General features: G+C 39.1%; 1 protein-coding gene across 1 annotated transcript in view; it reads left to right on the top strand.

Annotated features, from left to right (window-relative positions):
- LOC149249667 (AP-1 complex subunit mu-2) overlaps positions 1 to 15,028 on the top strand; it is a 79,353-nt gene extending 64,325 nt beyond the window's left edge. The window contains exon 11 of the mRNA XM_089458752.1: positions 14,372 to 15,028. Coding sequence (XP_089314878.1) covers positions 14,372 to 14,470 — 99 coding nt within the window. The 3' untranslated portion in view covers positions 14,471 to 15,028. The remainder of the gene's footprint in view (positions 1 to 14,371) is intronic.
- Positions 15,029 to 15,603: the final 575 nt, after the last annotated feature.

Raw genomic sequence — 15,603 nt, 5'->3', positions numbered from 1 at the left:
TTAATTAATTTTTCAATGTTTGATTGATCTCTCTGTTTTATTTCCGCTACATATTTTTAATTCTAGAAGTTAAAAATTCCAGTGATTTTATTTTTCAGTAAATCAGTGTTTATTTGTGTATATAAATAAACCGTTGGAGATAAATTATTTTGTCATGAAAAAATAAATTTGGCTAGTATTAGAAATTAACATGGTATCAGAGCAATCTAGAAGACTTCAAAAGAGAGACTTGAGATCATGAGGGTCGCAACAATATAATTTTTTCTTAAATTTTGCAGTTGGGTTTTGTGGCCGTGGTGGATTTGTGGAGATGGCATCATTGTTCAGTTTGAGATATGAAGATAGGTTGGACAGGGTATCAAATTTCAGCCCCTGCAAGGCACAAATTACCTGGATTTTGAAGGCGAATGGTCTTTGGGATTTAGTGAGCAAAGATGTGCATGTTTCTTCAGATCTGAATCTTGCAACCGATCATAGGGTGAATGATATGAAAGCGAGGTGCATAATTCTGGATGATGCGAGGGATCATGTAATCCCCCACATATCAGGGAAGGAAAATGGAAGACAAATGTGGTCAACTTTGATCGATCTTTATCAAAGTACAAACGAAAACAGGAAAATGGTGCTGAAAGAGAAGTTGAACAATATTCAAATGAACAAATTTGACCATGACATTTTATCTCATGAGAGTCCAACAGGCTCGTGATGAGCTTGCAACTGTTGGGGAAACTGTGCATGATTTAGAGCTGGTCAAAGTTGCTTTGAAGGGGTACACGAAGCAATGGCCCACTTTTGTAGATGGGCTTCTTGCTTATCAACAACTTCTTGATTGGAGTCGGTTATGGGATGACTTTACCCAGAAGGAGATCTGGGAAAATTCCTTGACTGGAGGATAGTGAAAGGGCGGTGAGGAGAAAGATGAAGTTGCTCTTGCTGCACAAGTGAAAAGGGGCAAAGTGAAGGCCAAGCAGAACTAGGGTGGAGAAGCATCTTCATAGAACAAGAAGGAAAAGGACATGAGCAAAGTTAAATGCTTTGCTTGTCATAAGTTTGGGCATTTTTCCAGTCAGTGTCCTAACAAAAAGAAGGGCAAGGGTAAGACTGCTACAACAACTATTGCGTAGATGGAGGAGATGGTGGAGAAGTTTGAGAAAAACTTTGCCCTAGTATCTTGCCTTTTTGGAACTGCCATGAAAGGTGTGTGGTTCATGGATAGTGGAGCATCTCGTCATATGACTGGATCTCGGGAACTCTTCACCAGCATGATCGGGGGCCAAAGATGTAAATGTGGAGCTTAGTGACAAGGCCAAGTATGTAGTCGAGGGCACTGGGAGTATTGAGTTCCAGATGGACTCGGGAGGTATCATGGAGATGAACTAGGTGTTATATGTACTGGAGTTGGAGAAGAATCTCATTTCAGTTTCAGCCATGGAAGACAGAGGACTGGAGGTCAGCTTTATGGGGAGTGAAGTGGCTATTGAGTCAAAAGGGACCGATCTTAGCAAGAAGTGGGTGATTGGTAGAAGTGAGAGGGATCTCTATATGTTAAGAGGGTAGCCGGTGAAGGCTCTCATACATGAGAGCGACAACCAGAGTGAGATTTGGAACTTGGTGACAAGGCCAAGTATGTAGTTGAGGGAACTGGAAGTATTGAGCTCCAAATGGACTCAGGATGTATCGTGAAGGTGAACAAGGTGTTATATGTACTGGAGTTGGAGAAGAATTTCCTTTCAGTTTCGACCATGGAAGATAGAGGATTGGAGGTCCAACTATACGGGAGGTGAAGTGGCTGTTTGGCCGAAAGGCACCGATCTTAGCAAGAAGTGGGTGATTGGTAGAAGGTAGAGGGATCTCTATCGGTTGAGAGGGTAGTTGGTGAAGACTCTTATACATGAGAGTGGCAACTAGAGTGACATTTGACATAGGGGGATGGGGAAACTACAATACAGAGCTCTTCCTATGGTACAGGGAATGGTTATTGGCTTTCCAGAGATCCGGGTGGAGTAGGATGGAGTGTGCAAAGGGTGTGCACTTGGCAAGCAAGCCAAGATTGAATATCCTCCCAGTGGGACCAGGTTAAAGGGCATATTAGACTTGGTGAATTCTGATATTTGTGGTCCTATGTCTATGACGTCGATCACCAGGTCTTATATTTTGTGACGTTCATAGATGATTATTCAAGAAAGACTTAGATTTACTTCCTGAACACCAAGGATGAGGTCTTCAATTGGTTTCAGGAGTTCAAGGCTCTTGTGGAGAACCATACAAGGAGGAAGATTAAGGTGTTGAGATCAGACAATGTGGATGAGTATACCTCCAATGAGTTTCTTGATTTTTGTAGGGAAGCAAGAATCAAGAAGGAGCTCACAGTACCTTACAACCCTCAGTGGAACAAGGTTGCTGAGAGGAAAAATAGGACCATCATGGAGGTAGAGAGGGCAATGATCTATGATTAGGAGTTTCCTATGCTTTTGTGGGCCGAGGCCTGCAATACAACTGTGTATGTGCTTAATATGAGTCCTCACAAGGTGTTGGAGCATGTGAGTCCCAAGGAGCTGTTAATAGGAGTGAAATCAGATGTGAGTCATTTATGCATATTTGGTAGTCTAGTTTATGCCCATGTGCCTACAGAGAAGAGTACTAAGCTGGAGCCATTATTTGAGAGGGGCGTGTTTGTCGGCTACAGTGAGGTTTCAAAGGCCTACTGAGTCTACATTCCAGGTTAGAGAAAGGTGATCTTGAGTCGGGATGTCAAATTTTATGAGGACATGATACTTAGGAGATCTCATGCGAGGGAAATATTAGTGGTAGAGGAGAGGGAGCGAGAAGCTCCTAAGGCTAAGCAAGGACTAACAACACCAACAGGGACACAACCAACGAATTCAGAGGATGAGTTGGATATTCCTTCAAACTCTACTAGGAGGAGGCCGAGATGAGACGAGGGGACATTGAGAGATGCTGAGGAGTAAGTGGAGGCTCTTAGTAGCACTTTCATGCAAAGTAGGACACTGACTAGATATTCTTGTTATTTGACACTATTGAGCAATGTCAGCGAATCTAAGCCTTCCACTTTTGAGGAGGCTATAGGTGAGTAGGTTTAGAGAGATGCCATGATAGAGGAGTATAGCTCCATCATGAGCAATGATGTTTGGGATATAGTGCCGAGACTGGAGGGAAAGTTTGTGGTCACTTCTTGATGGATCTACAAGATCAAACATGCAACTGATGGCAGTATCGAGAAGTATAAAGTGAGGTTCATGGTGAGAGGGTTCTCCCAAAAGGAGGGAGTATATTATGAGGAGACATTCGCACCTGTTGCCATATATGCATCTATTAGAGAAGTTATGTCCATTTATTCAGAGATGGGGTGGAGGATACATCAGATGGATGTGAAGACTGCTTTCCTCAACAGGGTTATTGAGGAGGAACTGTATATTGAGCAACTCCAGGGTTTTGAGGTATATGGGAGAGATTCCCATGTATGCAGGTTGAAAAACACCCTTTATGTGGTGAAGCAGGCTCCACGCGCATGGTATGCCGGGATTGATGGATATCTTCTTGGTTTGGGCTTCACCAAGAGTGAGGCGTGTTGAAAAGTCTAACTAGTTTCGGTCTTCATAATGACATGTAATTGTGACTTTTGTAAATGATGTAATGAAGAAAATACAATTATTATTGTAAGCCTTGCTTCATGGGTTTCATGAGAAAGTGATTTTATTTTAGATGGTTCCCATTGAGAGCCTTAGGATTTGTCATTAAGGTCAAAGAATTAATGTCATGTATGAAGAGCTCTCCTTGAGCATGTGTAAAATGTATATGAGTCAATTAAATGGCTAGAAAGCCCTCCAATGACAAACACAACTTTCTTCTCTTGATGTCGACCTATAAAATGAAGGAATAACTCATGTCGGCTCACCCAAAGTGACACACCCATTTAGATGCTAAAGTCGGCTTAAATATATGGTCGAATCACTATATATAGGAGTCTAGGCTCCTCGCATTTCCACAGTCCAGAACTTCACATCTCTGAAATTTCGATGAACTGAGACAATAGAGGAATTCAGATCATCTATGTTTCGGTAGAGGCTAAGACTACAGTTCTATAGAGAAGGGAATTCAGATCCCTCTTAAATGTAGATCACAGTAACAACAAAGATTGGTATCTGTATAGACCACAGTTCGATACTCTTGAAATAATCACAAGTTCAGATTCTTCTATGGAGTATGGTCAACAAATTTCGAATATCCTCTTTGAGTTTTTGGTGATGATGAACAATGAAACATCTTTGTAATTGAGATGTGAGAACAAAACTTGGTCTAAGGGGTAGAGGAAGAATTTGGGTATCTAAGGGAATTCAGATCCCTCTACAGTTCGTATTTCAATGGCAGTGAAGAAGATGCGACATTTCATAGTGCACCACAGTCATATATTTCAGTACTATGAAGGTCATGACAACGAGAAGAAGATCTTGAAGGCAGTGATGAGAAGGTCTTTGTAAGATAGTGATGTGAAGACAATGTCTTGATGCAAAGAAGGTCAAAGTGAAGGAAGAATCACGAAGAAGAAAAGACAGTCAAGAGAAGCAGTGTCTTGGTCTTGGAGTGGCTAATAGGTCAAGGGTCTTGGTCTTGGTATTCGTCAATTGGAATCTCTAGAAGAAGAATTTGTGCGGGTTTTCCTCTTAAAGAGTGAGAGGTTTTGGCCCTAGCTCATAGCGTACATGCTGTGTCTCTTGTCTATCTATGTTCATGCATTGGTTACTGTTTGATGAAGAACACTAATAATCTAATAAGAAGAAGATCCTAATCTAAAGAAGTAAAAAGCATTCACAAGCAGTCACTAATGAAAGAGAAATCACCTAATGCTAATGCCCTAAATTTCTCAACATGCTATCCGAGCTAAGGTGTTGAAGTCAAAGGAAGGACATCTAATCAAAGAGACACTCAAGGATCAAGTTTCAAGAAAGGCATCAAAGCAAGTCGAAGGTTATCAAAGCAAAATATCAAGATCTACATTGAAGGATAAAACCCTAGATCGAAGAAGCAGTCTACAACAACAAAAGTTTTGGATCCTCTAATCATCATCAAAAGACCACAAAAACCCTCATCAAGTTATCTACAAAGCAAGGTAGCTCGAAGGACTTTAAAGATGAAGATCACATCATCTTGAAGAAAGTCGAAACCCTAGAAGCAATTTTGATTTGCACTCATTCACTACCAAAGTAGTTGAAGTATCTTGAAAGCAAGAAGGCATTATCATCATCTTCAAAGCTATGAGGCAAGTTCCCTCTCATTGAAGCAAGGATGCTATCCTTGCCCTTGAAGAAGATCATCCAAGGAAGCAACAAAGAAATCCTCATCAATCACCATCATCAAAAGGAGCTAGATCAAAAGGTGTTGTCTTCTTTATTGAAGAAAGGGAGCACTAATACATCTTCTCCAAACATCATCAATGTGAGCAAGATGAAGATTTCATCTTCACTTGTCAAGTAAGTATCTTTAATTCTTTAATCAAATTTGGTAAAATGACTTTGTGTTTGTAAGGAGATTTATAAGCTGGTTGGGTCATCGAAATTCCTTGCATGAAAAGGGAGGATAGACAAAGTCCTCGAAGAAAGTGAAGTCATTGAACACATCAATGAAAAAGGTCTCCTTTGAATTCATGGAAAGGGATTCTTATGAAAGCTCCCGTCATATAGCAATATTGAATATGCGATAAAGGAGGTCACATGACTTAGTTCTGATCTACACAAATTGAAGGGATCAAAGGATGAAGGGATATCTTCATAAGATCTCAACTGCGAGATCTGGGAGAGATGATAACAAGATAATCATCATTGTTCTAAATACACTAACTAATGAACAAGGTAACAAATTTCCATGGGGATAAGAAAGTTATTTCATTCAACAACTTGTGGTTTCTAGACAAGATAGGAGAAGACAAGTTGAGGGCAAAAGTGTTGAAGGTTAAAGGAATCAAACATTTGTAGGAAGGAAAGGGAAGTTTGGAAAATTTTCTCCTCAAAAAAGAAAGAACACAGGTGAGATTTAATGCTATGGATGTAAAAACTATGGTCATTACAAGAAAGATTGTCCTAAAGAGACAATATCAAAAGAGGAAGAGAAGAATCCCATATCACCAAAGAAGAGGAGCCGAAGAGAAGAAGTCCAAGAAAAGAGGAAGTAAGAGATCTCCACTATGCTGAGATAGTCTCCCTCACAAAAGTTCTTTTCATAGCTCCTAAACCTTATAGGATATGGCTATAATAAATAATAAGATGCATCATGGCATCATGGAAGCATTAGAAACAAGAGCTCGTGACATCACCATAGGAAACATGAAGGATGTTTAGACCAAAATCATGGCAGTCAAATATGAAGGATTCTGTTCTTGGGAACTTCATTGCAAACTTAAGGAAAGGAAGAAGTCATCTAGGACAAGGCTTATCATACATCAAGGGAAACATCTGCTGAATAAGGATATGCGAGATCCATAAGATTCTCTGATGGGATCCTCATTGGAGGATTCACCGATCTAGAGTAGAAGCAGGTGTTTCATTAGGAACTCCAACTTGTGGAGTTCATGGGATGATGGTATGATGACATAAGAGATGAAGTAGATGAAGGGGTTGAAGATCTTTTCAATCAAGGAAGCAACTGAAAGAAGCCTCGATTGCCTAAAGGTAAATGAGGTATGTATGCTTGTATTCAATACTATAATGTCATGTCATATGGTTGCAGGTAACACAGATCACTACTTCTATCTTGAGAAGCATGGTCAGAGGAAAAGGATCTCCTCCTCTGAAAGGATGCAGGAAGGCATAGGTCACACTAGATGAAATCAACATAATATGTCCTCATATATAGTGTGAGGTGGTTGACTACAATTTAGGAACTCTGATTGGAAGCTTCTGGGAATGAAATGTGTGACGAAAGGAAGGAAGAGATCATGAGATATGCAACGATGAAAAAGGCAATCAACATCCAAAAGACCAAGAAGATTTGACTAGGAAATCTCCCAGCAATATATGAAGACTATGATGGAAGTCGTAAAAAGATGGAGACCCTTGACAATGGGTATCTTTGGGAGATATGTCAACATGTATGCAGGATGCTGATGCAAACTGGAAGATGTCATGATGAAAGACCATCACAAAGGTAATTTTGATTTAAGTGTTCATCTCTTATTTTTGAACTAATATCTGGATGGGCTTATGTAGGACTACCAAAGGGAAGATTTGTGGATGACTTCCAAGAGGACCATATTGAAGGATGTAAGATCCTTCCGGAAAAATATGGCATGAAAGCAGAATGACATGAAGCAAAGCCAGATGGAAAACTGATGGATCACTTTCTGATGATATGAGGACATGACTAACTCATGGATGAAAGTGATGGATGGTTTGTGCCCTATGAAGAAGTCCCCGAAAGATGAAGACTCCATGACAAAAGAAATTGATGACATCGAAGAAGAGAGGAGTTCTTCAGGCAACTGGTTGTTCCACATGAGGAGCTGTTGTAGGTCCCTAGTTAAGAGGGAGCCTAGAAAAGAAGTTTCTTACTTGGAAGAAACTTGGAAATTCCTAAGCCAAGAGGGAGCTTAGGTACATTCCTTTTGTAGGAATGAGTACATTCCTTATTGGAATATGGCCTCCCTATTTGAGAGGGAGAGATAGACATGACATTCTGGTCTTCACCTGGGAAGATAGAATGGAGGATTGGGTAATCATTTGGCATCCGATGCTCTTTGAGGATGAGATAGGGCATCCAATAGAAGAGTAGTCGTGGAGGACCGATATTCTTTGAGGGCTAGGGAGTCCAAGATAAGAATAGTCCTCATGGAACATACCTTGAGTACTCGGGTAGGGGATGTTCTGAGAGAGACAATGATGAGAGTGTCTATAAATCATTGGTCTCGCCAGCATTGAGCTTAGATCTTGTGGAGATAAGGAGCTGTTAGTCAAGGCCTTGCTATGTAACAATGCTGGTTGATATGATGCTATACAAATGAGTTACCAATCTGAATTCTTTTTATGAGAAATTCTTCAGATTGAGAATGACGAAGTACCATTATGAATACCTCCCTAGTTACGAGGGAGTGTTGAAAAGTGTAACTAGGTTCGACCTTCATAATGACATGTAATTGTGACTTTTGTAAATGATGTAATGAAGAAAATAAAATTATTATTGTAAGCCTTGCTTGATGGGTTTCATGAGCAAGTGATTTTATTTTAGATGGCTCCCATTGAGATCCTTAGGATTTGTCATTAAGGTCAAAGAATTAATGTCATGTATGAAGAGCTCTCCTTGAGCATGTGTAAGATGTATATGAGTCAATTAAATGTCGAGAAAGCCCTCCAAAGACAAGCACAACTTTCTTCTCTTGATGTCGACCTATAAAATGAAGGAATATCTCATGTCGGCTCACCCAAAGTGACACACCCATTCAGATGCTAAAGTCGATGTAAATATATGGTTGAATCACTTTATATAGGAGTCTAGGCTCCTCACATTTCTAGAGTCTAGAACTTCGCATCTCTGAAATTTCGGTGAACTGAGACAACAGAGGAATTCAGATCATCTATGTTTCGGTAGAGGCTATAGTTGGAAGGTTACAAGACTACAGTTCTATGGAGAAGGGAATTCAAATCCCTCTTAAATGTAGATCACAGTAACAACAAAGATTGGTATCTGTATAGACCACAATTCGATACTCTTTAAACAGTCACAAGTTTGGATTCTTCCGTGGAATATGGTCAACAAATTAAGGATATCCTCTATGAGTTTTCGGTGATGATGAATAGTGAAACATCTCTGTGATTCAGATGTGAGAACAGAACTCGGTCTACGAGGCAAAGGAAGAGTTTGGGTGTCTAGGGAATTCAGATCCCTCTACAATATTTATTTCAGTGGCAACGAAGAAGATGAGACAGTTCGTAGTGCACCACAGTCATACATTTCGGTATTATGAAGGTCATGGCAGCGAGAAGAAGATCTTGAAGACAATGATGAGAAGGTTTTGGTAACACAGTGATGTGAAGACAATGTCTTGATGCAAAGAAGGTTGAAGCGAAAGGAAGAATTACGAAGAAGAAAAGACGGTCAAGAGAAGCAGTGTCTTGGTCTTGGAGTGGCTAATAGGTCAAGGGTCTTGCTCTTGGTATTCGTCAATTGGAATCTCTAGAAGAAGAATTTGTGCGGGTTTTCCTCTCAAATAGTGAGAGGTTTTGGCCTTGGCTCATAGCCTACATGCTGTGTCTCTTGCCTATTTATGTTCATACATTGGTTACTGTTTGATGAAGAACACTAATAATCTAATAAGAAGATCCTAATCTAAAGAAGTAAAAATCATTCACAAGCAGTCACTAATAAAAGAGAAATCACCTAATGATAATGCCCTAGATTTCTCAACAAGGCGGATCCCAACTTATACTTTGTTCTCGTTGAGGGCGAATCGCTCGGCTTGGTATTATTTGTGGATGATCTCTTCTTGACAAGATTGGAGAAGCTCATAGGGATGTGTAAGGAGGATCTTGCTTTAGAATTCAACATGAAGGACATCGACTTGATGCATTACTTTTTTGGATTGGAGTTGTGGCAGCAACTAGGAGAGATTTTCCTTGGGCATGGCAAGTATGCAATGGAGATCTTGAGGAGATTCAAGATGCAGGATTGCAGCGCTGTGTTTACACCTATGATCACTAACTTGAAGAAGCTATGCGCTTCTGAGGGTGACTTAGTGGATCCCACATTGTATAGGCAGCTGCTAGGTTCCTTGATATATCTGGTTAACGCTAGGCCAAATATATGTTTTGATTTGAACACACTCAACTGGTTCATGGTGGAGTCGAGACAGGCTCATTGGGTGGCAGCGAAGCATGTGCTAAGATACCTGGGAGGGACAATAGACTTTGGATTGAGATATGTCAGAGCTGGAGGAGTGGAGCTGCATGGGTACACAATTTTTGACTGGGCAGGGAGTGTAGTGGACAAAAAGTACACATTTGGATGTTATTTCAGCGTGGGATCAACCATGATCTTATGGTTTAGCAAGAAGCAATAGTCAGTGGCACTGAATTCAACAAAGGTAGAGTACATGGTAGCGACTATGGAAAGTTGTGAGGCAATGTGACAGGGGTGCTGTGAAGTACCGAGATAAGCTAGGGGTAGTGGAGAATCCCTTCCTTGCTCAGAGGGAGTGTTCATGTAAGTGGTAGCATCAGAAGGTCTTCTGCATTGGCTTGTTGTCTTAGCATGTGGAAGACATTATTTGCCTTTGTTAGTGATTATGTCTTCTTTCCTAAGTCTAACTTAGGAAAAGTACAATAATTAAAGTCAATTAATTATTGTGAACTATTGAGTTATTTTTTAAGGATAAATAATTTAATTATTTAAGTGACATAGAAATAATCTTAATCGTTGATATCCAAGATGGTTCTAGAAGGGAGATTGGGGTTAGGGATTTGGATTCAATGAAGATTATAAAGGGAGCCTAGCAAGAAGGTGAAGACACAAGAAGAAAAGCACAAGTTGTGTGAGTAGGTCATCATGAAGAGAGAGGATTTTCTTTGTAGTGCGAGTGGTTCAGTGGACTAGTGCGTAGAGGAGGAGAAGTGAGAGTGGGTTCATGTGAATCCGAGGAGGCCAAGTAGTAGGAGGGAGATTGTATTTATCTGTAGGAGGTCGAGTTGGTGGAGTGCTGGTTTTTTCCAATGTGCATTAGTGGTAGGGCGTAGATCGAGTTGGTGGAGTGCTGGTTTTTTCCAATGTGCATTAGTGGTAGGGCGTAGATCGAGTTGGTGGAGTGCTGGTTTTTTCCAATGTGCATTAGTGGTAGGGCGTAGATCGAGTTGCTAGAGATTGATTTCTTCAGGCTGATTTCATTCAGAGGCAAATTTCCTTGAGGTCGATTTACCTGGGCCGAATTCATTTGGAGGGAGCTGAGTTACAGGTTCCAAATTTGTATTTTTCCTTTTATCTCTGTGGGTTGAAAAACCTAGATTTTCCAAATAATGAAATTACAGAGAATTGTTGTGAGTTAATTAATTTTGCAATGTGTGATTGATCTCTCTGGTTTATTTCCGTTGCATATTTTTAATTCTAGAAGTTAAAAATACTAATGAATTTATTTTTCGATAAATCAATGTTTATTTGGGTAAATAAATAAACTGCTGGGGATAAATTAATTTGTCGTGAGAAAATAAATCTGGCTAGTATTAGAAATTAACAAGGAGATTACAGAGATTAAAAAATGTCAAGCAATTTGAAAACCTCTTCATCCTTGATTTTGATTTAGGTAGTGGCAATATCATGGTTATGTCTTGGGTTGGATACATTTTCTCATCCTCAACATCTTGTCTTCTTTCCCATTCTACTAGAAAACATTATTCTATGGTTTGAAGCTGCAACAACAATTAATTAAATTCCTAAGCAAAATGTTTATGGCCTACAAGACCTTTTTCACAGGCACTGATGACACTTTGAATCCAAATTTGTTAGTCAAGTTTGAGGCCATAGGCGTTAACACACGCACACACACGCACATAGATACACACACATAGACACACACACCCATATGAATGCTGGGTATCATTGTCAAACTTGGCTCATAACTTAATTTCCACAACTCTATGACCACGATGGTTTGAACCTAGGTATTTAACATGTCGATGCCTTACCTCAACTACTCAACCACAACTCATTAGATGTCGAGAAATATTTTAGAATGTCAACAATAATAAAATCAAGCAAAGGGTTAGTCCCAGTATTCCCTGAAGGCATGTTCCCCAGGGTGGGGGGCACGCTCTCCACATTTCCCACCACGCTCATGGAATGGGGAGGATGCCCAGGGAAATGTTTCCCCATGTCTCCCTTTTGGGGAAACTCAGGGTAACACATGGAAAATTTTTCCCGAATATGGGGGATGCATTTCCCCAAAAAGCATGCTTGTGTGTGTCTCCCCTCATAAATTGTTGGGCGCCCCCCTTGAATTTTTCCTAAAAACAATAATTTATGAGTGGGGAAGCCTAATATTCAACCCTAGGGCCCTATTAATGCTATGTAATTAGTGGTAATGTTAAATTCTTAAAGCAAAAGTGACATTCTCTTTTATATTTCTCCTTTGGGAGTGGTTCCAACCTTATTGTATTTCATATGGAGAAAGTAGAATTTTAGATTCCACTCAAAATCCAATAGACTTGATAGTATTCAATATCTCAAGATTGGGGGAATTTCAACGTTTCCTTTAGATTCTATCATGTATGAGGGTATGGAATTGACATTTAATCAAGAGCACCAAACCCTCTATGTGCCTCGATGGTGGTGGCATTGATCGTTGAGCTCCACTATCATGACCCTAGTAAAAATGTACCTATCACTCAAACAAACCCTTGATTCGACATGTTAAGTTTTTTCTATCTTGTTTTAATGCTTGGAGGGTGATATTGATGGTGAGGATCCCGATATAGGCAATGATATTGGTGATATGTAGGTATTTGTTGTACCATAACTTTTTCGGGACTATAGAGGCCATCTAAATCCCTCTTTGTTGATGCATTTTTGGTTCAAATATGGATTGTACTTGGTGCTATTTTGGTTATATGCACCCTTATTTGTTATATATATGAGAAACTTTGCATATTTGTGTATAATGGTTTGTATTCATATGGATGCACATGAATATTTATGTATTTTTTAAAACCAGAAAGTGTTTGTATTATATAATTTTGTGCCTGGTTCTCAGCAAATATATTATGTATTACAGAGCTAATTCATCAAAATTTTCCAATTGTTTTCTCCTTTCAATAGATATACATGATTTTTTAGTTTTGTAGGTGAATACCTTATAAAACTGCCCCAACAAAACACAAAATTTACAACACATAATGCTACTAGGGAATTTTTATAATAGACTTCATCTGCCATTAGGGAATTATAGCAGGCCTGATTTGGCCATTAATCTTTAATTCAACTATCTTCAATTTACACCCCTTGTTAGCATACTTGTTTGCTTCTCTGTTGAAGTCTCTTAGGACATGGAAATATGCTTTGGATGGGATATCTTCTGCAATTTTCCTGATTCTTTTCATGATGTTTTCCATAGATTTCTCCTTTGGGAGGGAGCCTTTGACCAAATGATGCAAGATTAGGAGAGAATCTCCCATAACCGTAAGTGTGTCCACCTGATGTTCTTTGGCTAAAAAATTCCCTGGTAGAAACCATATATCTCTGCTTGATTATTTGTCATATAACCAAGACCCCATGAGTACCTGAACACTTTGTACTCCTTGGGGCAATAGAGTACCCTTCCCTCTCTTGCCACCCCTATATTTATGTGTTTATTTCAAAATTTGAACATTTATGAATTTTTTGGTTGGCTGGATTTTTGGTCAAGTTTTTTCCAGTTCCCAGTTTTGGGGTTGACCAGTTTGATGAGTGGTCTGGTTCTAATTACATTGGCTTAGTGTCCTCTGTTCATTTTCAGCTTTAACTTTTGAGTCTTGACTCTAGATACTGATAACCTTAAATCAAGTCATTGACTCATCACTCTTTGCTATTTGAGTTTGAGTAATTCCATTTTACCATTCCAGTCTTCAGACTTTAATGTCTATTATTTTGCTTAGTACTAATCAGATTTTAGAATAGTGAATGATGAATTTAATTCAATGTATATAATATTTTACTATTTCTATTTCATTGAATCATTTATGATGTATGAATTAATGTATTTCATTATTGATTTGAATTCAAATTATTTATAGATCTGATGTGCTGTCATACTCCCTGAATTTCCCTAAAATTTGGGGGTGCTCCCACATGCCCCCCCTGTGCATCGCCTGTTCCCATGTCTCCCCTGTTCTGGAAACTTGGTGGAACATTGGTTATTCTGTGCAGAAAAAAATAGGCAGAGTGCCAGAGAGAAAAATGAGGAGATTGAACCTCATAAACCTGTAATGTTATATTGGGTTGATCTGCCAGAAGAGCACTGGAATGCAGACTTTGTTGATTTAGGAGAATCTGGTGTACTATATTAGAAGAAACAGGTTTTGTGTTGTAATGAAATGACTTTTTTTCAAAATGATTTAATTGGGCACAAAGCTTTTGATCACAGAGAATATCTCTGCAATATCTGTGTGCATAGATGATTTGGTCAAGCTTCTAAACTCTCTTTTATTCTCTCTGTAACATATTGTAATGGCATTGCTATAACATATTGAGTAAAATACTCATATTTTCCCTCCTTTCAAATCTGCACCCGCATACGAAGGCAGACTTATTTATGTTTCAGTGGCGATCTACAAACTAAAGAGTTTCCTAAAATTTCTTGATTTTTCACCCAGTCTTAAGTTTTCTCCCCTGGTTCCTTTTGCAGGTTCGATACCTCAAAATCATTGAAAAGAGTGGGTACCAAGCGCTGCCTTGGGTTAGATACATCACAATGGCAGGTGAATATGAACTAAGGATGATTTAGACTTGGATATTTGTTGGTACAGTCTTCACAGGAGATATTGGTTTTCTACAGTCTCCATTTCTGTCGGTTGTGGCCTTTTAGCACAACCAAGTGAGGGATAAAAGAGTAACTGGCAGTTATCAGGTTATTCTTTCAGCAGGTGTTTTTAAAATTTCTAACAAGCTTGGGGGAGTGTTCTGACAAAAACCTGAAGTTTTGCACAGTTCTTTTTTAATTTGATTTTGCCTCCAGAATCTTTGTTTGTAGAAATCATTTATTGAGTGAGCAGAACATCAAGGTTTCATGTAACTTTACATCCACTATACAAATAACAGGTTTACAATAATACTTAGTGGATATGAACCTGGCATTTGGATATGACAAAATGAACTGTATAAGCTTGAATTTGTATTTGTATTAGCTATTTTTTCCAAAGGTGACTATTAATTCCACCAAGAAACAGCATACATTTAAATTATCTCGAGTTCTGCTGGGTCAAGTAAACCTAGCAGGATCTCCTACCTGTATGTGAGGATAAAACTTTTGCATATAATCATATCTGTGATCTCTGGAGCATCACGATGACAGTGCATAATTGCATTACTTACTGTCATACCCTCCTCTAGATGGTATACACTTTTGAACTATCCTATACAGCTGAACAAACTTACCTCATTTACTTGCCACTTTATTAAAGGAACCATAAGACTGCACACATATGCGATAGCAGTGCATGCTTAAAATCAATAGATTCACAATAGGTCTTTGCTCTACATCACAGGTCACAGTGTGCCCAGTATTTGTGTAGGATTTACTCATGCTTTGCCTTGCATTAATGGACTGGAGATCATTGATTATGCTTCCTAGCTGTTGTTTGTGTCTTCCATCTCAGAGGCTAGCTGTCTCTCTTTTCATTTCCACTTCACAGGTTCTACTTGTTTGCTTTTATTCCATTCTAATCTGGCAGTACTTGCCCAGAAAACTAGGCCCATTGCCTAATGAAAGAAATGCCAACCTTTAACTGAATTGTGTAAAGAGTAAATGGAATAGATTCTAACATTATTTTTAATTTCTTGGAATGTATGTTAAAGATATAGGCACAAACTAAGCTTAATAAATCTTCCGTTCTTTTTATCAATAACGGGATTCATCAT

The sequence above is a fragment of the Pinus tabuliformis genome, chromosome 7 (genome assembly GCF_031772625.1).
Source record: "Pinus tabuliformis cultivar Carrire ecotype Pingquan chromosome 7, CPIR1, whole genome shotgun sequence".
Taxonomy (NCBI): Eukaryota; Viridiplantae; Streptophyta; class Pinopsida; order Pinales; family Pinaceae; genus Pinus; species Pinus tabuliformis.
The sequence above is the reverse complement of the archived record's forward strand: the minus strand, read 5'-3'. Positions and strand labels throughout refer to the sequence as shown.